Source organism: Antechinus flavipes, chromosome 3 (assembly GCF_016432865.1).
Source record: "Antechinus flavipes isolate AdamAnt ecotype Samford, QLD, Australia chromosome 3, AdamAnt_v2, whole genome shotgun sequence".
Taxonomy (NCBI): domain Eukaryota; kingdom Metazoa; phylum Chordata; class Mammalia; order Dasyuromorphia; family Dasyuridae; genus Antechinus; species Antechinus flavipes.
This window is the reverse complement of record NC_067400.1, coordinates 208,392,164-208,415,336: the sequence shown is the minus strand read 5'-3', so window position 1 is coordinate 208,415,336 and position 23,173 is coordinate 208,392,164. Positions and strand designations below refer to the sequence as shown.

Below are 23,173 nucleotides of genomic sequence, written 5' to 3'. Positions count from 1 at the left end.
ATTTCTTATGCACTGAATATATTTCCTTTTGTATCAGGCTAATTCTCCCCACTCACCCCCTTTTCATCTGCTATCATGCTCCTTCCCTAACTACCTTGATTTTTTTCCAAAAAGTACTTCCACCGCTTTTATGAGGCCACTTTTCTAATCTTTCCCTTTTTGTCCTCACATCCTTCTGGAATGAAATGAAGGGCCAGGTGTAGTAGTAAGAACCATTAATGAGTTCAATATTTTTCCCATAAGCATATTGATAGCCTGATGCTAGCATTTCACTGTAGTTTTCCTCATCTTTACAATGAGATTAGACTAAAGTGATTTCTATATGATCTGTACTCCTTGGCATTGAGTTAAAATTATTTAAAGTAAATATCTAATTATATATTTTAGAAATTGGACCTATATGTTGGTAACTATTAAGTAGAAAAAAGTTTTGTTTGCTTTTTAGCTAAGTTATTCTAGAGTGTCATAATAAAATAAAGGAGTACATGAATCATATAGAAAAATTCCTGATAATGCTGTAAAATTACCCATGCATATAACTTGTAAATAAAAAGCTGTAATAAAAAAAAAAAAAAGAATGAGAAGTTCCTGATAGAAATGTTGGTTAATAGAATAGGGGTACCTTAATATTCCTTTTTATAAATATTATATATCTGCTTTCCTATAACTGGTTTTGTCTGATATTAGACTTTGCAGCTGAGGAGAGTCAGATTCTTTATGATTCCTTTCTTTTCCCTGTTGTGAAATATATATGTATATATATTTTTTTAATTAGAGTCGTGCTCCAATTTCTGCAAAACTTGTGGCCAATATGCTTTCAGTGGCTGGCGCTGATCATATCATTACGATGGATCTCCATGCTTCTCAGATACAGGTATTATCTATTATTGCACATTTCACTAACTGAATAGGTGGCTATTTTAAGTTCAGATAACTTTTTTTTTTTAAGAATTGTTACTATGCAAGGAAAATAATTGGATGGGACTCCAATTTGGGTTTTTTAATCTAAGATCCTTTCTAAAATTCTAAAACATTCTATGAATCTTCTTTCCTTTGGAGATTGGCATTTTAACTTTAAAAGTTAGCTTTTTTTCATCTCCCATGATTTTAGGCTAGCTATGAATAGATTGCTAATCACAAACTTAAAAAAAACACTGTTTATCTATATAATATATCTCAATACCAGATTCTAGATGGCTTGGGATTTTCTTACACTATAAGCTTCTTTAAAATTAATTAACAACCTTTTGATGATGGGACTTTTTTAACTTCTAGATTAGCCAGCATTCTAAAGGCCCATTATTTATCATGGGACTGACTGACTACTCAGTTTTTATGTAGAACCTTCCAGAGGCATCAATTAATGATGTTTTGTTCAAATAAATGAAGTAGGGGCTCATCTCTAACTGAAGATGAAATATCGGAATAGGATTTGATTACAAGCTGCATTCTTGATGTCTTTTTACCTAATAATGTGATTTCACCAGCAAAAGAAACTCCTTGCACAGATATAGATCACTTCTCTTTGATCCTTACAGACTCAGAGACTTCCCTAGAAATTAATAGTGTAAATGATTTGCTTCAAGTCATGTAGCCAGTCCTGTGGTGGCTTTTTGAGCTCCAGATCTTCCTTTACAGGGACTCTGGGTTTTATTAATTCCTTTAATTTTTTCACTTTCATCACAGGGGTTTTTTGACATTCCGGTGGATAACTTATATGCAGAACCTGCAGTCTTACAATGGATTCGAGAAAATATTGCAGAATGGAGGAATTGTATCATTGTGTCCCCAGATGCTGGTGGAGCTAAAAGGTAGTGTGAAAGGAATATATCCAAATTCCTACAGTTTAATTGTAATCTTCAATGAATTTTTAAAAGTAGTTTTTCACTGTGTGTTCCAGGGATGCAATTAGGCTTCCTTGGATTACAATTCTTTTATTTTTATAAATCTTTTGGTTTTTATATCATCATAGTTTTCTCTAGGATGACTTCCCTTACCTTTTCAGAGAACCATCTCATACAACAGAGTATATTTTTAAAGACAAAAAAGAAGAAGATAACTGACCAATATTTTGAAAAAGTCTGAAAGCATAATACAGTTCCTGTATTTCTATCTTCATGATAGAATGAGTTGAAGGTGTTCTTACATGTTTTGTTTTTGTCATGCTTGATATTTTAGATACAGTTCTTTACTAAAAAGCTATAGTTTTTGTTATATAATTTTGCTTATTTAAAACCAGTTTGAGTTGATGGCTTTATTTTCCCAATTTCTCTTTGAATTTGCCTATTTCCCCCCTTCCCCCTATTCTCAAAACTTTTGAACAAGTTTCATATTAAGTTATACTTTTGAGCTTAGGAATGAGTTCTGGTTTTATAGTTGAAGTCTTGGATAAGTCTATAAAACTCTCTGGAACTCAGTTCCTCAACTGGAAAAGGAGGAAATTGGATTAAATGATCCATAAGGATCCTTTTATTCTAAATATGTGATTACTTTTAATCCATTAGTTATTTTCTTTTATTAAACAAGTTTCGAAACATTCAGCAATTGTGTCAACATAAGAGAAGGGCATTTTTGTGTTTGGGGGGCTTATTTTGCTCTTTTCTATCCCATATTTTAAAAATTTTTAAAGTTCCATACAGACCTTTAAAGATAACCCATTCTAAAAATATTTTTTGCATGGGTTTTTGTTTTTGGGGGGAGGTTGTTTTTTAATCTAGACCAGATTTTTCTTTTCTTTTTTCTTTTTCTTTTTTTTTTTTTTTTGGCTCTTGTAAGGAAACAAAGTATGTTATAAAAACAGCTGGAACCTTACTAATTTGTACCAAACAGTTACTAGACTAACTCTTGCTAAGCAAGATAAATACTAATAAGATGAAGGAAATGGAGATGGTGGCATGAACAATCTTTTCTGTTTTAGAATATAGATAAAGGAAGTACTGAAATACTTTTTAAGTCCAATATCTGTTTTTGGTGAAGGTGTGAGTGTAAGAGTTGAATTATAAGGAAAGCTAAATGCCATAGAATGTACACTTTTGAATTGTTCTAGGGAAGACTTTTGAATTTGGAATACAAGGATTTGCAAGGGATGAATGTTGAAAACTATCTTTGCTTGTATTTTGAAAAATAAAAGGCTATTATTACATTAAAAAAAGAAAAAAATGACTTTTGAGAGTTCCTTGGACAGCAAGGAAATCAATCATTTAGTTGAAAGGTCAAATACTGAAGCTGAAGCTTAAATGCTTTGGTCGTATAACAAAAAGATGGGTCTCGCTGAAAAAATCCTGATGTTGGGCAAGATTGAAGTCAGAAAGAAAAAAAAGAGGGCCGAGGATAAGAAGAGTATAGATGACGTGGAAACAGTGAACATAAATTTAGACAGACTTTAGGAAACAGTAGAATTTAGCAGGGCCTCCCATACTATGTTCCATGAGAGCACAAAGAGTCAGATACTAAAGAACTACAAAAATCAATAAGGGCTAATAAGGTTGTTTCTTAGTTGATTGATAATGGTGTTCTTCCTTAGAAAGCTGCCTAAATCAAATAATGTTTGGAAGTTTATTATTTTGGGAAGAGTAACTCAAAAACTAGTATTGAATATTTGGAATCAGTAGAAACCTAAAATAGAAAAATAGAATTTGCAGCCTTATTTCAATTAATCTATTAAATTATAGGAGATGGGGAAAGGGAATTGTAGTTTTCCCAGGAAATGAGACTTTATTTTTGCTATCTAGTTTTTTGGGCTATTTGCTTTTACAGAAATATTCTTATTAGCTATTGTATTTCCATGTTTCTTTAATAAATTTGCTTGCTAATCCCTATCACATTTAAATCGGTTAGGAAAATTAGCATATAATTATATGTTCAGGATGAGTGCTGCTAGGCACTGTCTGCCACATCATTGCTGCATTTGACAACTTTGGTCCTTTTTAGGTTCAAGTTTCCTCGATGATGAGATGAAGGAATTTAGAGATGATTTCTAAGGTTCCTTCCACTTCTTAAATCTTTGAACTTGTTTCTGAAGCATATGTTGTTTCTGTTATGTTCATATGATGTTTCTGAAACATAGGCCTGTCAGTTCTTTTCCCCTACTCAAGAAGCTTCATTGGCTTCAGGTTGCCAAAAGATAAAATAAAAGTTCATGTTTGCAATTTAAAGCTCTTCTTTCCAAGCTGATTATATATTCTCTTCTCCCCAACTCCTTCCCCTCTCCCCCCATGCCCAACCATTCTACACTCTAATTTAATTTCCTCTTGCCAGGCTTTTGTATAGACTGCACCTCATTCTTGGAATGTCCTCTGTATTCTCCTGAGACTCCACTCCTGAGACTTCTAATTAGTCTTTTATAGCTCCATTTCAAGTACTTCCTCCTTTAAAACACCTCTTTGGATGTCCTTCAGTTGTTGGTGCAACCTTCCCTCAAAATCTTAGAATTAACTTGTCTTATGTAGAGCCTGGCCTTCATTTAGCCATTTGTGAACATGTCATATCAATCAAATAGAATATAAGCTCCCTGAAGATAATAGTTTTTTTGATTTTATATTCTAGAATCTAGCACACTGGCCTGTGTCCATAATCTGTGTTTAATAAATTTTTGTTGATTCTTGTTACTAAGTTCCCTTATAATATCAACAAGGAAAGAAGTAGATATGATGACGTAGTGTAGCTCTTACAGCAAAATTGCATCTCCATAAAGGCAAATAATTCTTTTTAATAATTTTCTTCCTTCCTGCTGTTCTCGTCATGTAAAAGCCCTTTAGTAAAGGAGGCCATCAAGTGTTAATAATTTTAGACCATTTATGATTGATAAGGATTTTTCTTTTTAAAAGCCAGTTTAACACCTTACTTATCTGGGAACCCTCAACTATTTGAAACACTGCTTATATCACAGAAATAAGTTATTTAAGGCCCCTCAGTAGTTAAAATAGTTGTGACAAAATGTATGTGCCCAAAACTCATAAACTTTGCTCAGAATAGAAAATTTCATTAAAATGGAATTTATCTTTCAATTTGAGACATCTTTCTAACAAGTTTGATTATATAATTTTCCAGCCTTTAGCAAGTTAGAAATACCTAGGGAAGGAGCATGTATGTGTTTGTCTGTCTGTATCTGTGTGTTGGGAGCATTGGAAGAAGGTGGAAATGCTACTGGAGAGAAGCAAAAACACTGTCTATGGGGACTTCTGGCCAAGATGGCAGAGAGGAGGCACACAACTGTGTAAGCTCCGTGTTTAATCTCAGAATCCATTTCATTACAAGCCTCTGAATTAATACTTGACTGAAAAAAAAACCACAAATAGTTACCAAGAGAAGACATTCATGAAATTTGCCAGGAAAGGTCTGTTTTTGCTCGAGGGTGGAGACGGTTTTAGATTGGGCCCAGGCTGAGGGCAGGCAGCAGCAGCAGCGAGAGCACGGCAGGCAGCTCACAGCCGCGCAGATCGGAGCGGGGTGGGGTGTGATCGCAGCCGTCTCTGCGGGGAGAGCTTTGCTACAGGATTGGATACTTTGCCCTGGGAGCAAGTCAGTAGCCCAGCAGAGAAGCTAAAAACACCGGGGGCGAGGGGGGAGGAGGGGGGTGAAGAATACAACCCCAAACAGCTGGAGTCTCTCGGGACTTAACCACCCCTCCCCCACAGTGTCTCAGCACGCTCTCGGAGTCTCAGAGCGCAAGCGCTACACAGTCTGCACAGTCCTGCTAGTGCCTCGCTGCTGTCCCCGCAGTCTGTAGAGGAAGCTCGGTAACACTACTCAGCCCCTCCCCCCCAAAAAAGCAGACTCCATTTAGGGGTTATTTCTTTTTTTTTCTTTGCTAGTTTGTCTTTGATTCTTCTCTGACAAAATGAGCAAAAAATTGAAAAGGATCTTAACCCTTGACAGCTTTTATATGGATAGAGAGCAGACTCTAAACGCTGAGGAAACTAAAAACAGACTGTCTCCAGGTGAATACCCAGGAGAGGAGATCATCTCTTCCTCAGCACAGATGAATCTCATAGAATAAATTTAAAAGGCTCTCACAAGAGAGCTAGAAGAAAAATGGGAAAAGGAGAGGGAGGCTTGGCAAGAGAGTCTGGAGAAGTCATCCCACTCATTTAAAGACAGAGTGGATAAAGAAATCAAATCCTTGAAAAATGGGATTAGTGAACTGGAAACAGAAAATAGCTCTCTAAAAAATAAAATTGGCCAAATGGAAAAAAATTCCATAGAACAAAAGAACTTAAGTGGACAATTAGAAAAAGATATTTAAAAAGTGAATGAAGAAAATACTTCATTGAAAATCAGAATCGAACAAATGGAATTGAATGACTCGAGGAGACAAGAAGAATCAATCAAGCAAAACCAAAAAAATCAAACAATGGAAAAGAATGAGAAATACCTTCTTGGGAAAACAACAGACCTGGAAAATAGATCCAGGAGAGACAATCTGAGAATTATTGGACTCCCATAAAAGTATGATTAAAAAAAGAGCCTGGACACTATTTTCCAGGAAATTATCAAAGAGAACTGCCCAGAAATCATAGAAACAGAGGGTAAAATAGACATTGAAAGAATTCATCGATCACCCACTGAAAGGGATCCTAAAATCAAAACACCAAGGAATATAGTGGCCAAATGCCAGAACCCTCAGATGAAGGAAAAAATACTGCAAGCGGCTAGAAAAACCCAATTCACATATAGAGGAGGTACAATAAGGATCACTCAGGATCTAGCAGCATCCACATTAAAAGATCGAAGGGTCTGGAATATGGTATTCTGAAAGGCTAAGGAACTTGGTATACAACCAAAAATAACTTACCCAGCTAGAATGAGCATCTTTTTCCAGGGAAGAAGATGGACATTCAACGAAATAAGCGAATTTCACCTATTTTTGATGAAAAAACCAGAACTTAACAAAAAGTTTGATCTACAAATATAGAACTCAAGAGAAACCTAAAAAGGTAAAAAGAAATCTTGGGAACTATATTTCTGCTATAAAGATGTATAAAGAATACATGTATACCTTGTTCTAGAAACTAGATGTGGAAAGGATATTGTACCAGAAAAAGGGTAAAGTGGGGGTACTACATCTCATGAAGAGGCAAAGGAAACCTATTATATCTGAGAGAAAGAATGGAGGGGTATGAATATAGTGGGTATCTTACTGCCTTCAGAATTGGCTTTAAGAGAAAAATTTTAGACATATTCAATTTATGGTGAAACTTCTCCCACCTCATAAAAGTGAGAAGGGAAAAGTGAAAAGGGAAGAAATAAGCTAAGCGGAAGGGAATACAGAAACTGGGAAGGAAAGGGGTAAGATAGAGGGAGGAACTCTAAGGCGGGGAGAGGGATACTAAAAAGGGAGAGCTGTAAGAAGCAAGTGGTGCTCACAAGCTTAATACTGGGAAGGGGGAAAGAAGGGAGAAAAGCATAAACCGGGGTTAACAAGATGGCAAGTAATATAGAATTGGCAATTTTAACCATAAATGTGAATGGGGTAAACTCCCCCATAAAGAGGAAGCGGTTAGCAGAATGGATTAAAAGCCAGAATCCTACAATATGTTGTTTACAGGAAACACATCTGAAACAGGGAGATACATGCAGGTTAAAGGTAAAAGGTTGGAGCAAAATCTACTATGCTTCAGGTGAAGTCAAAAAAACAGGGGTAGCCATCCTGATCTCAGATCAAGCTAAAGCAAAAATTGATCTAATTAAAAGAGATAAGGAAGGGCACTATATCTTGCTAAAGAGTAGCATAGATAATGAAGCAATATCAATATTAAACATATATGCACCAAGTGGTGTAGCATCTAATTTCTTAAAAGAGAAATTAAGAGAGCTGCAAGAAGAAATAGATAGCAAAACTATAATAGTGGGAGATCTCAACCTTGCACTCTCAGAATTAGATAAATCAAACCACAAAATAAATAAGAAAGAAGTCAAAGAGGTAAATAGAATGCTAGAAAAATTAGATATGATAGATCTCTGGAGAAAATGTAATAGAGACAGAAAGGAGTACACTTTCTTTTCAGCAGTTCATGGAACCTATACAAAAATTGACTATATATTAGGACATAAAAACCTCAAACTCAAATGCAGTAAGGCAGAAATAGTAAATGTATCCTTTTCAGACCAAGATGCATTGAAAATTACATTCAACAAAAAGCCAGGGGAAAGTAGACCAAAAAATAATTGGAAACTAAATAATCTCATACTAAAGAATGATTGGGTGAAACAGCAAATCATAGACATAATAACTTCACCCAAGAAAACGATAATAATAAGACATCATACCAAAATGTATGGGATGCAGCCAAAGCGGTAATAAGAGGAAATTTCATATCTCTAGAGGTCTATTTGCATAAAATAGAGAAAGAGAAGATCAATGAATTGGGCTTGCAACTAAAAATGCTAGAAAAGGAACAAATTGAAAACCCCCAGTCAAACACTAAACTTGAAATTCTAGAAATAAAAGGAGAGATCAATAAAAGTGAAAGTACAAAAACTGTTGAATTAATTAATAAAACTAAGAGTTGGTTCTATGAAAAAACCAACAAAATAGACAAACCCTTAGTAAATCTGATTTAAAAAAGGAAAGAGGAAAATCAAATTATTAGTCTAAAAAATGAAAAGGGAGAACTCGCCACTAACGAAGAGGAAATTAGAGCAATAATTAGGAGTTACTTTGCCCAACTTTATGCCAATAAATTCGAAAACTTAAATGAAATAGAAAAATACCTCCAAAAATATAGCTTGCCCAAACTAACAGAGAAAGAAATAAATATCCTAAACAGTCCCATCTCAGAAAAAGAAATAGAACAAGCTATTAACCAACTCCCTAAGAAAAAAATCCCCAGGACCAGATGGATTTACATGTGAATTCTACCAAACATTTAAAGAACAAACTCCAATGCTAAATAAACTATTTGAAAAAATAGGGATTGAAGAAGTCCTACCAAACAACTTTTACTACACGGACATGGTACTGATACCTAAACTAGGTAGGCTGAAAACAGAGAAAGAAAATTATAAACCAATCTCCCTAATGAATATTGATGCTAAAATCTTAAATAAAATATTAGCAAAATAATTACAGAAAATCATTCCCAGGATAATACACTATGATCAAGTAGGATTTATACCAGGAATGCAGGGTTGGTTCAATATTAGGAAAACTATTAACATAATTGACTATATCAATAATCAACCAAAAAAAAACCATATGATCACCTCAATAGATGCAGAAAAAGCATTTGATAAAATCCAACATCCATTCCTAATAAAAACACTTGAGAGCATAGGAATAAATGGACTTTTCCTTAAAATAGTCAGGAGCATATATTTAAAACCATCAGTAAGCATCATATGCAATGGGAAAAAACTGGAACCTTTCCCAGTAAGATCTGGAGTGAAGCAAGGTTGCCCACTGTCACCATTATTATTCAATATTGTATTAGAAACACTAGCCTCGGCAATAAGAGTCGAGAAAGAGATTAAAGGAATTAGAGTAGGCAATGAGGAAACCAAACTATCACTCTTTGCAGATGATATGATGGTATACCTAGAGCACCCCAGAGATTCTACTAAAAAGCTATTAGAAATAATTCATAACTTTAGCAAAGTAGCAGGATACAAAATAAATCCCCATAAATCCTCAGCATTTTTATACATCACCAACAAAATCCAACAGCAAGAGATACAAAGAGAAATTCCTTTCAAAATAACTGTTAACAGCATAAAATATTTGGGAATCTATCTACCAATGGAAAGTCAGGAATTATATGAGCAAAATTACAAAAAAGTTTCGATACAAATAAAGTCAGACTTTAATAATTGGAAAAATATGAAGTGCTCTTGGATAGGCCGAGCGAATATAATAAAGATGACAATACTCCCTAAACTAATCTATTTATTTAGTGCTATACCAATTAGACTTCCAAGAAAATATTTTAATGATCTAGAAAAAATAACAACAAAATTCATATGGAACAATAAAAAGTCGAGAATTTCAAGGGAATTAATGAAAAAAAAAAAATCAAATGAAGGTGGCCTAGCTGTACCTGATCTAAAATTATATTATAAAGCAGCAGTCACCAGAACCATTTGGTATTGGCTAAGAAATAGATTAGTTGATCAGTGGAATAGGTTCAGTTCACAAGACAGAATAGTCAACTATAGCAATCTAGAGTTTGACAAACCCAAAGATCCTAACTTTTGGGATAAGAATTAATTATTTGATAAAAACTGCTGGGATAGCTGGAAATTAGTATGGCAGAAATTAGGCATAAACCTACACTTAACACTGTATACCAAGATAAGATCAAACTGGGTCCATGATCTAGGCATAAAGAACGAGATTATAAATAAATTAGAGGAACATGGGATAGTTTCTCTCTCAGACTTGGGGAGAGAAAGAAATTTGTGACCAAAGATGAACTAGAGACCATTACTGATCACAAAATAGAAAATTTTGATTACGTCAAATTAAAAAGCCTTTGTACAAATAAAACTAATGCAAACAAGATTAGAAGGGAAGCAACAAACTGTGAAAACATCTTCACAGAGCTTCTGATAAAGGCCTCATTTCCAAAATATAGAGAGAATTGACTCAAATTTATAAGAAAATCAAGCCATTCTCCAACTGATAAATGGTCAAATGATTTGAACAGACAATTTTCAGATGATGAAATTGAAACTATTACCACTCATATGAAAGAGTGTTCCAAATCACTATTGATCAGAGAAATACAAATTAAGACAACTCTGAGATATCACTACACATCTGTCAGATTGGCTAAGATGACAGGAAAAAATAATGATGAATATTTTGTTGGTGAAGTCGTGAATGAATCCAACCATTCTGGAGAGCAATCTGGAATTATGCCCCCAAAATTATCGAACTATGTATACCCTTTGATCCAGCAGTATTACTTCTGGGCTTATACCCCAAAGAGATACTAAAGAAGGGAAAGGTTCCTGTACGTGCAAAAATGTTTATGGCAGCCCTGTTTGTAGTGGCTAGAAACTGGAAAATGAATAGATGACCATCAGTTGGAGAATGGCTGAGTAAATTGTGGTATATGAATGTTATGGAATATTATTGTTCTATAAGAAATGACCAGCAGGATGAATACAGAGAGGCTTGGACAGAGTTACATGAACTGATGCTGAGTGAAATGAGCAGAACCAAGAGATCATTATATACTTCAACAATGATACTGTATGAAGATGTATTCTGATAGAAGTGGATTTCTTTGACAAAGAGAAGATCTAACTCAATTTCAATTGATCAATGATGGACAGAAGCAGCTACACCCAAAGAAAGAATACTGGGAAATAAATGTAAACTGTTTGCATTTTTGTTTTTTCTTCCCGGGTTATTTATACCTTCTGAATCCAATTCTCCCTGTGCAATAAGAGAACTGTTCGGTTCTGCAAACATATGTTGTATCTAGGATATACTGCGACATATTTAACATACATAGGACTCCTTGCCATTTAGGGGAGGGAGTGGGGGGGGAACGGGAAAAATCAGAACAGAAGCAAGTGCTAGGGATAATGTTGTAAAAAAATTACCCTGGCATGGGTTCTGTCAATAAAAAGTTATTATAAAATTTAAAAAAAAAAAAAACTGTCAACAGCAAAAAAAAAAAAAAAAAAAAAAAGAGAGAGAGAGAGAGGACACAACCTAGAAGACTGATTTAAATCAGAACATATGGTAATAGATATCCCTTCTTTCTTTAGAGAGATGAGGAACTATGAGTAGAATGTTGCAAATATTATTTGGGAGCTGGGAAAAGGAAATGAATATGATGTAAAATAAAAAGGCATTAATTATTTTTAAAGATTAGTGTAAAGGCATTTTCTGAGCAAAGTGAAGCAAAAAGCCTCCGAGTGACACTTGACCTCCAAATAAATAGATGTTGTTCCAAGTGTTCTGAATAGCATAAACACCACCATCACTGCTACCATACATATTTTTATCATATTTGTGCAGCCCACATTTTTCCATTCTTTCTTGATTTAAGTAGAATTATGAACTGAATTTTTTTTTTTAAATAATTGTAACCTTTTTGACAGAACCCATGCCTGGGTAATTTTTTACAACATTATCCCTTGCACTCACTTCTGTTCCGACTTTTCCTCTCCCTCCCTCCATCTCCTTCCCGAGACGGCAAGCAGTCCTATACGTGTTAAATGTGTCACAGTATATCTTAGGTACAATATATGTGTGCAGAAGCATACAGTTCTCTTGTTGCACAGGGAGAATTGGATTCAGAAGGTAAAAATAACCCAAGAAAAAAAACAAAAATGCAAACAGTTTACATTCATTTCCTAGTGTTCTTTCTTTGGGTGTAGCTGCTTCTGTCTATCATTGATCAATTGAAACTGAGTTAGATCTTCTCTTTGTCGAAGAAATCCACTTCCATCAGAATACATCCTCATACAATATCATTTTTTAAAATTTTTATTTAATAATTACTTTATATTGACACTCGTTTCTGTTCCAATTTTTTTTCCCTTCCTCCCTCCACCCCCACCCCTAGATGGCAAGCAGTCCTTTATATGTTGGATATGTTGCAGTATATCCTAGATACAATATATGTTTGCAGAACCGAACAGTTCTCTTGTTGCATAGGGAGAATTGGATTCAGAAGGTATAAATAACCCGGGAAGAAAAACAAAAATGCAGATAGTTCACATTCGTTTCCCAGTGTTCTTTCTTTGGGTGTAGCTGCTTTTGTCTGTCATTTATCAATTGAAACTCAGGTCTCTTTGTCAAAGAAATCCCCTTCCATCAAAATATGTCCTCATACAATATCGTTGTCGAAGTGTATAATGATCTCCTGGTTCTGCTCATCTCACTTAGCATCAGTTCATGTAAGTCTCGCCAGTCCTCTCTGTATTCATCCTGCTGGTCATTTCTTACAGAACAATAATATTCCATAACATTCATATACCACAATTTACCCAGCCATTCTCCAATTGATGGGCATCCATTCATTTTCCAATTTCTAGCCACTACAAACAGGGCTGCTACAAACATTTTGGCACATACAGGTCCCTTTCCCTTCTTTAGTATTTCTTTGGAATATAAGCCCAATAGAAACACTGCTGGATCAAAGGGTATGCACAATTTGATAATTTTTTGGGCAATATCATTTTTGAAGTATATAATCTCCTGGTTCTGCTCATTTCACTCAGCATCAGTATGAACTGGATCTTTATTTATTTTTTAAATAACTTTTTATTGACAGAACCCATGCCAGGGTAATTTTTTTACATTATCCCTTGTACTCACTTTTATTGCGATTTTTCCCCTCCTTCCCTCCACCCCCTCCCCCAGATGGCAAGCAGTCCTATACATGTTAAATAGGTTACAGTGTATCCTAGATAACAATATATGTGTGCAGAACTGAACAGTTCTCTTGTTGCACAGGGAGAATTGGATTCAGAAGGTATAAATAACCCGGGAAGAAAAACAAAAATGCAAGCAGTTTATATTCATTTCCCAGTGTTCTTTCTTTGGATGTAGCTGCTTCTGTCCATCCTTGATCAATTGAAACTGAATTAGATCTTTTTTATCAAAGAGATCCACTTCCATCAGAATACATGAACTGGATTTTTAAATAGCCTTTATTTGAATGTCCTTATAACCCATTATCTGTTTTTTCTTTCTTATAGAGTGACATCAATTGCTGACAGATTGAATGTGGAGTTTGCTTTGATTCACAAAGAAAGAAAGAAGGCAAATGAGGTTGACAGGATGGTTTTGGTTGGTGATGTGAAGGATCGTGTAGCCATCCTTGTAGATGACATGGCAGACACCTGTGGCACTATATGCCATGCTGCAGATAAGTAAGTGTGAATTTTAGAAATCAAGATATGAAATAGAAACTTTACATGTTAGCATTTTTAAAAGCTCCATGTCTTGTGCTGTTCATTTGTTGATGGATTAACAATCTTGAACCCACAGGAAGTATTGGGCTGTTTCATGTCTGTTACAATATGTTTGCCTTTTTTTTTTTTTTTTAAAATCATACCCACACCTGGGCTTTCAGTAGTTCTTAATTATGCTCATCTCAAACACAGGAAAAAATGAAACTAAGAATCTTTCAGATTCCTTCCCCTGTCCCCCCAGATTTATCATATACAAATAAAATATTACCTACTTCATCTCCCAGCTCAGTGGGAATCTTTTATATTATCCTTGAATAGTATTTATTCATCTTCTACTTGAAAACTATTGCTTCCCAGCTCAGTCCACTTCATTTTCAGATACTTCATGATAATTGAAATCTGTTTCACTGAATAATTGGAACTCTTTTGAATCAACTCATTGTTGAAGAGAGCCACATCGATCAGAATTGATTATCGTATAGTCTTCTGTTATTGCCATGTTTAATGATCTACTGGTTCTGCTCATTTCGCTTAGCATCATTTCATGTAAGTCTCTCCAGGCCTCTCTGAAATCATCCTGTTTGATCATTTCTTACAGAGCAATAATATTCCATAACATTCTTATACCATAATTTATTCAGCCATTCTCCAGTTGATGGGTATTCATTCAGTTTCTAGTTTCTAGCCACTACAAAAAGGGCTGCCATAAACATTTTTGCACAAGTGGGTCCCTTTCCCTCCTTTAAGATCACTTTGGGATATAGGCCCAGTAGAAACACTGCTGGGCCAAAGGTTATGCATGTTTTTTTAACTTTTTGAGTATAATTCCAAATTGTTATCCAAAATGGTTGGATTTGTTCACAGTTCCACCAACAATGTATCAGTGTCCCAGTTTTTCCATATCTTTTTTTTTAAATTATTAATAGCTTTTTATTTACAAGTTATATGCATGGGTAATTTTGCAGCATTGACAAATTGCCAAACCTTTTGTTGCAATTTTTCCCCTCCTTCCCCCCATCCCCTCCCCTAGATGGCAGGATGACCAATATATGTTAAATATGTTAAAGTATAAATTAAATACAAAATAAGTATACATGTCCAAACTGTTATTAGTTATACAAAAAGGATCAGACTCTGAAATAGTATACAATTAGTCTGTGAAGGAAATTAAAAATGCAGGCAGACAAAAATATAGGGATTGGGAATTCTGTGTAATGGTTCTTAGTCATCTCCCAGAGTTCTTTCGCTGGGTGTAGTTGGTTCAGTTCATTACTGCTCTATTGGAACTGATTTGGTTCATCTCATTGCTGAAGATGGCCAGGTCCATCAGAACTTATCATCATATAGTATTGTTGTTGAAGTATATAATGATCTCCTGGTCCTGCTCATTTCACTCAGCATCAGTTCGTGTAAGTCTCTCTAGGCCTTTCTGAAATCATCCTGGTCATTTCTTAGCAAACAGTAATATTCCATAATATTCATATGCCAGAATTTATTCAGCCATTTTCCCAATTGATGGGTATCTACTCAGTTTCCAATTTCTGGCCACTACAAAAAGGGCTGCCACAAACATTCTTGCACATACAAGTCCCTTTCCTTTCTTTAAGATCCTTTAGGACATAAGCCCAATAGTAACACTTCTGGATCAAAGGGTATGCACAGTGTGATAACTTTTTGAGCATAGTTCCAAATTGCTCTCCAGAGTGGTTGGGTGTATTCACAGTTCCACCAACAATGTATTAGTGTCCCTGTTTTCCCACATCCCCTCCAACATTCTGCATTATCTTTCCCTGTCATTCTAGCCAATTTCTTTGTCTGAAAATTATCTGTTCATATCCTTTGACCTTTTATCAATTGGAGAATGGCTTGATTTCTTATAGAGTCAATTCTCTATACATTTTGGAAATGAGGACTTTATAAGAACCTTTGACTGTAAAAATGTTTTCCAAGTTTATTGCTTCCCTTCTAATCTTTAGTTTTGTTTGTGCAAAACTTTTCAATTTGATATAATCATATTTTTCTATTTTGTGATCAGTAATGATCTGTAGTTCTTCTTTGGTCATAAATTCCTTCCTCTTCCACAGGTCTGAGAGGTAAACTATCTTAGGCTCTTCCAATTTATTTATAATATCATTCTTTATGCCTAGGTCATAAACCCATTTTGACCTTATCTTGGTGTACAGTGTTAAGTGTGGGTCAATGCCTAGTTTCTGCCATATTTGTTTCCAATTTTTCCAGCAATTTTTGTCAAACAATGAGTTCTTATCCCAAAAGCTGGGGTCTTTGAGTTTGTCAAACATTAGAGTATTAAAAGTTATTGACTGTTTTGTCCTTTGAACCTAACCTATTCCACTGATCAACTAATCTTTTTCTTAGCCAAAATCAAATGGTTTTGTTAACTGCTGCTTTATAATGTAATTTTAGATCTGGTACAGCTAGGCCATCTTCATTTGATTTTTTTTTCATTAATTCCCTTGAAATTCTTGATCTTTTGTTTTTTCATATGAACTTTGTTGTTATTTTTCCTAGGTCATGGGAGTCTGATTGGTATAGTGCTAAATAAATAGATTAGTTTAGGTAGTATTGTCATCTTTATTATATTTGCTCGCTTTATCCAAGTGCATTTAATATTTTTCTAGTTGGTTAGCTCAGACTTAATTTGTGTGGAAAGTTTTGTAGTTTTGCTCATAAAGTTTCTGATTTTCCCTTAGCAGATAGATTCCTAAGTATTTTATATTGTCAGTAGTAACTCTGTTGGATTTTGTTAGTGATATATAAGAATGCTGATGACTTATGTGGGTTTATTTTGTATCCTGCCACTTTGCTAAAGGTGTGGATTATTTTTAATAACTTTTTAATAGAATCTCTGGAGTTCTCTAAGTATACCATCAGCAAAGAGTGATTTTCATTCATTTCATTCATTCAAAGAGTTTCCTCATTACCTACTCTAATTCCTTTAATCTCTTTCTCAACTCTAATTGCCAAAGCTAGCATTTTTAATACAATATTGAATCATAACGGTGATAGCGGGCAACCTTGTTTCACTCCTGATCTTATTGGGAATGGTTGCAATTTGTCCCCATTACATATGATGCTTACTGATGATTTTAAATAGATGCTACTGATTATTTTAGGGAAAAGTCTATTTATTTTTATACTCTCAAGTGATTTTATTAAGAATGGATGTTGGATATTGAGGATACTGTCATCATCTCAGTAACTCAAGTTGACAGCCTTATTATCAGTTCCATTTTCATTCATCTTGCCAAATCTTGTTAAATCTGCCATGTTTTCAGTTCTACTGTCAAAGCATATCTCATCCATATCTTCACTTACTATCTAGTTCGGGTCCTCATCACCTTTGTCTGGACCACTGCAGGAGACTTTTCATTGCTATCTCCAGTGTCTTTCCTTTATAATTCATCCTCAACAAAGCTGCAGACTTAGGGGTCTGATCATGTCACAACTTTTTAAATATAGTCTTTTCCATTTAGCATTTAAAGCTTTCTACAGTCTGATTCCTGTCTACTTAGCCAGATTTATTATCTGTACCCCTCTTCTTGCACTCGTTGTTCCAATCAACAACTTCTCTCTGAAAGTATCTTTCTATCCTGACCCTCTCTTCCCCTTCCTGAAATGCATCCCTTCACTTCCCTGGCTTCCTTCAAAGCTTAGCTGAAGCACTACTTTCTCCATGGCATATCGTTGTGTTTCTTCTGTGTCTCCTCCTCCCCAAAAAAATTACCTCAGATTTACTTTGTATATATATTGTTGCAATATCTGTATGTTACTCAAGAATGTATATTCAGGGATTGGTTGATTTGATCCCTGACTCTGTGCCCCATAGATTAATGACATTTTCTCTCTATTCGCTTGTTAATAGTAGATTTCACTATCATTATGACTCTTTGCCTTTACTCAAATGCTCACCCCCACCCCCATGCTTTCTTTCCTTAGGCTTGTGGATTTCCACCTCCAGTTTTAATATGCAGGGCTGTGGCACCATCCTCCCTATCTAATCAGTTACTTTTGAATTAGGTGGCACCCTCCTTGTAACAGCCCAAGTGTGACTACAACCTCCCTTGAATGATGCAGAGGTTTCATTCACTGCTGCAGTATATCCAGTGCCCTGACTCAGGAAAAAGTTCAAGAATGAAAGTGGGGTGGTCACATCTCTCAGCATTTCCTAATAAAAGCAACTTGATTTAATTGGCTAATGATTATTTGCTAAGTACTTGCTCTGTATTTAGCATTGAACTATGTGAGTGTACTCAGAAGAAGTATAATAAAAAATAGTTCCTCTTCTCAGGGAATTTACATTGTTAGTTAAAAAACAAAAACAAAAAAAAGACATGGCCTATAAGGCACTTGAAAAAAGACTATAAAATGAAGTACAAAATAATATGATAGTAATGACTAATGTAAATATCATTTTCCTTTTGACTTATCAAATTAAAGATCCATTCTCATGGAGAAAACACAATTTATTCCCAAGTTCAAAGCACATAAAAATCAAACTTGAATGTGAATGTAGTAAATCTTAACCCATTTCAAGGATCAGTGGTTTTATTTCTTCCCCTAGTGAAGATCACATAACTCTCCTCTATTCCTTTGTCTATCATTTTTGTGAATTTCCAATATTCCTCCAGTGCATTGCCTAATATCCAACCTGGTGGTTGCAGGTGAAGAAGCCAGTGGCATTCCACTGAGAGATATTTAGTTTCATTTCTATGCATATAGCATTCGTAAGTTCTCTTATTTCTTTTTTCAGGTATGTTTTCCTTATAAAATCTTAGGCTGTTACCTCTTAGGAGGTTCAACTTGCATTTTATGTCTAATTTTTTTTTTAATTCAGTTGCGTTAGCTACAGTCATTTAATAGTTGTTAGAGAGCTACCTTTAAGACTCAAAAGGACCAAGGCAGCTAGTTAGTGTAGTGGATAGAACACCAGCCCTAAAATCAGGAGGACCTGAATTCAAATCTGGCCTCAGATATTTAGCACTTCCTGGCTGTGTGACCCTGGGCAAGTCACTTAACCCCAATTGCCTCAGCGCAAAAAAAAAAAAAAAGAATCAGAGAACTTCTGACCTACTCGGCTGGCCCTGGACACATTATTTAAGCTTTCAGTGTTCTTGGTCAGTCTCTTAAGACTACAAATTGTAGAGCTAGGTACCAATCTATATGGACTAGAACCCTCCCCATATTGAAAACTTCACAGGTCTGGGGGTTTGTTTGTTTTTTTAATGTGTCCTTTAAGATTTAAATTTTTTTATGTGATACTGTAATCTTCCAAATAGTAATAAAGCTGTCTCATTAAGAGGGGGAGAAAATGCTAACAGGATTCATGATGGTGTATGTGTTTTATTTTGTTTTTTCCTCCTGACATTCTATAGATTACTTTCTGCGGGAGCCACCAAAGTTTATGCTATTCTGACTCACGGAATCTTCTCTGGACCAGCTATTTCCAGGATTAATAATGCTGCATTTGAGGCTGTGGTGGTCACAAATACAATTCCACAAGAGGACAAAATGAAGCACTGCTCTAAAATCCAGGTATAGTGGAAAGAGTTTTGGTTTTGAAATCAGAAGACCTTAATTCAAAATCGATTTTTATTCTTAACTTGTTTGACCTTCACTAAATCATTTATATTCTTAAGGTCTTAGTGTGGGAAGAGGAAATAACTAGTCAGTCCCTTTCCTCTCCAGTTTTTTAGTTCCATCTTAAAAATTGTATGATTTCTGTTCATTTCTTGGAAGAATGAACATTTACTGAATCATTTAAAATTTTTCTTGACTATTTAAAACCTAATATACAAAATATTAGTATTCCTACAGCAACAGATTATTAGGTTATAATATATACTCTACTTGTCTGTGAGGAAGAACACTTGTTTCACCTTTAGATTCATAGTAAAATTGAGTTGACCTAGGAGAGAAGAACGTTCCATTTTTTTTTTAGTAAATAGAAATAAAATCTTACTAGCTTCCATACAAATTTAGTTTTAGTGTTGATTAAGACTATGATTTCTTTGTGCTTTTCTCCCTTTCCCCAAAAAAGCTCTTAGCTCTTAAAAAGTATCTACAAACTGAATGTTAACAATTAACATCATTAAGGAATTTAATTAAATTAGTTTGACCTTTCTAGAAAATTATAGTAGAAAGGAAGCCATTTTTTAAAGATTTTCTTATATTCCCTAAAGAAACCTATATTAGTAGGCCTTCTTATTTTAAAGTAAACTTGATTCTATGATTGCCCTCATCTTCTTTGTTCTGTTTCTTTTTGCTGTTTAGGTTATTGACATTTCAATGATATTGGCTGAAGCCATACGGAGAACACACAATGGTGAATCTGTGTCTTACCTGTTCAGTCATGTTCCATTATAACTCCAGATCATAGCCTTCCTATAGGCTGTGTACAGCCAGTCTGTTTTTGTTTTAATTATTGGGACTCGACAGTATGACAATTAATGTTTATTAAAGCTTCAATTGTGTGTGCTTTGAGATTCTTTTTTTTCTCCTCTCCTGAATCCTCTTAACCCTTCTCCCCTGCAGCCCCCCTTTTCCCCCTTTTTAATGAATTGGCTTGTATGGGAAATGTCAGCATTTCCCTACTTTTCCTGTACTCTTACGTTACATTGGAGCTGCAATTGTAAGAGTGTAATTACATTTCAGAAGATTTTTAGTTTTATATATCTGGGTTTGTCAGAGGTAACCCTATATTAAAGCATTTCATGTACTACTTTTATTTAATAAAAATGCCTGTGGGCATTTGGGTAAAACCCCTGCTATATAGAATTAGATCTTTTATTCAGAATAAACATTATTTTAGAGAATTGTAGAATACTTTGAATATTGACTTTTTTTGTTAGAGTTCAGATTAATTTCTTGGGCTTTACCTAATTTAAACAAAGTTTTGATCAGCTTAATGATGTTCATTGACTCATTGCTGATGGAAGCTTGTAGACAAATCAGTTAAGGACAACGTAGTGTAAATGAATGTAGTTTTGTGTATCACATTTAAGTTGGCTGTCATAGTGCTGTGAATTTCTGCTCGTTTCTGAAAATTATTTCTGATATTAGAATTATTAAGAATTTTCTGGATATAATCTTTGTCAGACTCTAATCTCTAAATTAAATGTTCTGACAAATTCTGACTAGTGCATTACAAATTGAAAAAGAAAATTGCACAAAAAAATGCTAATTCTTTAAAAATGCACACTCCATTCTTTCTTATAGTATTCTTCTATATAGCGTTTAGTTGCAACTTTTGCTTTTAATTTTTTTTTCTTTTGCAGCCAAGAAAAATTGACATTTCAATGATTGGATTCTGAATCATTGGGACTTTCACATTATTAAACATAGAGTAATGTATACTTATACTTGATTAAGGCAACATTTAGGGCTTAAATCCACTAAACCTATTCAGTCTTTTAATTCTTCTCTTTGACTTGAGTAAAGTTTAGAATCATCAGGATTATTAAGTGTATGTTTATATAATGCCTCTTTCCCTTTTTTTGTGGTTAGTGTACTTGTGTTTTTGTAGTCTAAAATAGTTAAACATCTCCAGGAAAGTTAAAACATTTACCTAGAAGGCAGTAATAAAGGAAATCTGGAAAAAAGTATTTTCAAATAAATATTAAATGTTTGATTAGAATGATACCTGGTTATTCTCAAAAGTGTCAGTTAAAGAACTCATTAAAATCATATTTTTTTACATTTTTGGCTTATGCCATTTTTTTTCTAAATCAGAAGTCAAAGGAAACAATATTAAAACAGCGCCACCTTTTCTTCTCTCCCTCACTCTCCCTGAAAATCCTGAACATTATCTGGTCTTGTTTCTTAATGCACTTCGGCTAGATAATAAGTCTGTGTAATTCAGACCAAAAAAAAGTTATATACGGTTATGCAGACCAACTTTAATGAAAAGGAATGCCATTTTCCCATCATTTAGTTGAAAATAATCAACTTTGTTATCTTTTTTTTTTTAATAGCATTATTTAAAATTTTCTATTCTAGCATTGAAAGAATATTATTTTAGGTTAGCAGGTCTAAAAATAATAATTTACCTGACATTTCAGTTGTTGACATCAGTCTTACTGCATCTTTCTATGCAGGAAAATAGTTTCTAAAAATAATTCTAAAGTAATCTGGCAGGAAATCTATGCAATACAGTTTAAATGGGCAGATCCATAAACTGGTAGCTTGATAGCATTGACTTTCTGATTCCTGAGTTTATCTAATGTGTTAAAAGAAGGGACCAAATACGTTACTTTGACTACTTATACAAGGTATTCCAAAATATTTAATAGTTGTTTATGTCAATGTTGTTGGAGTGCAGTGGGATTAGTATATCTACCATTCAGAATACTTGAAACCAACCCATTGAAATGAAAATGTTCAGAACTGATTTTATCCTCTAGCACAAAACAGGATGAAATCTATATAACTAACCCACTCTGATGAGGAACTATTGTTTTATCTTCTATTTAACATTTTTGTTTTTGCTGGGTTTTTTAAAATAAATTTATGATGATAAATATGGCTGTGTTTACATATATAAGTAGAATCAGATACACGTGAAAGATCAGTTAGTCTGTAAAGATTGCCTCAAAAGAAAACATTGGTATTTTTAGGTTTCCTGTTTTCTGTGGGACTCTCTAGATTTGGCTCATAGTAGATGAAATTAGCCAAGTCTTGCATTCAGTTCTGCTACATGCATGCAGAATCAGCTTATATCACTTTCCAAATAATATATATAGGGAACCATGATCATACCAAAGTTGCTCTCCTCAAAACTGTCAATCAGTAAGTATTTATACCATATCTTTCCTTTATTAGCTATTGTTAATGTCCAAGAATTGTATTGTTTGTGGTGCTTGTGTTGATCAGGTTACTGTTACAAAATGAATTTCCTGTTATTTCCTCTAATATTGTACTCAAGTATTTTCAATAAAATTATGTTGCAAATTGCTCATTTTATAAGACATTTTTATGGTTCTGGAGTCTTATTAAAGCTTAGGCAATGCCCTGTTCTCTCCTATCCCCATCCCTCCACCCCCAAATTGTCCTTTCTTTAAAACAAGAGTTGCAAAAAAACAAACAAACAAACAAACAAAAACCCACTTCCCAGTGCTGGAAGACATCCATGGAAAACCTGCCATTAAATAAGTTGGACATGATGATATACTTCAAGAATTTAAGCCTTTGTTTGACTTGCTCTCCTGATGAGTCTTTCTTTTCTAGTAAATTAATTAGTTAAGTGAATGAACAACAGAGTCAAATTCAACAATTATATTTA

At 34.4% G+C, this 23,173-nt stretch overlaps 1 protein-coding gene across 2 annotated transcripts in view; it reads left to right on the top strand.

Moving 5' to 3' along the window:
* Positions 1 to 22,861, top strand: part of PRPS2 (phosphoribosyl pyrophosphate synthetase 2) — a 44,285-nt gene extending 21,424 nt beyond the window's left edge. For both annotated transcript variants that reach the window (XM_051984524.1, XM_051984526.1), the window contains exons 3-7: positions 776 to 874; positions 1,687 to 1,811; positions 13,660 to 13,833; positions 19,269 to 19,428; positions 20,167 to 22,861. In XM_051984524.1, the coding sequence (XP_051840484.1) occupies positions 776 to 874; positions 1,687 to 1,811; positions 13,660 to 13,833; positions 19,269 to 19,428; positions 20,167 to 20,259 (651 nt within the window). In that variant the 3' untranslated portion in view covers positions 20,260 to 22,861. The remainder of the gene's footprint in view (positions 1 to 775; positions 875 to 1,686; positions 1,812 to 13,659; positions 13,834 to 19,268; positions 19,429 to 20,166) is intronic.
* The last annotated feature ends 312 nt before the right edge of the window (positions 22,862 to 23,173 follow it).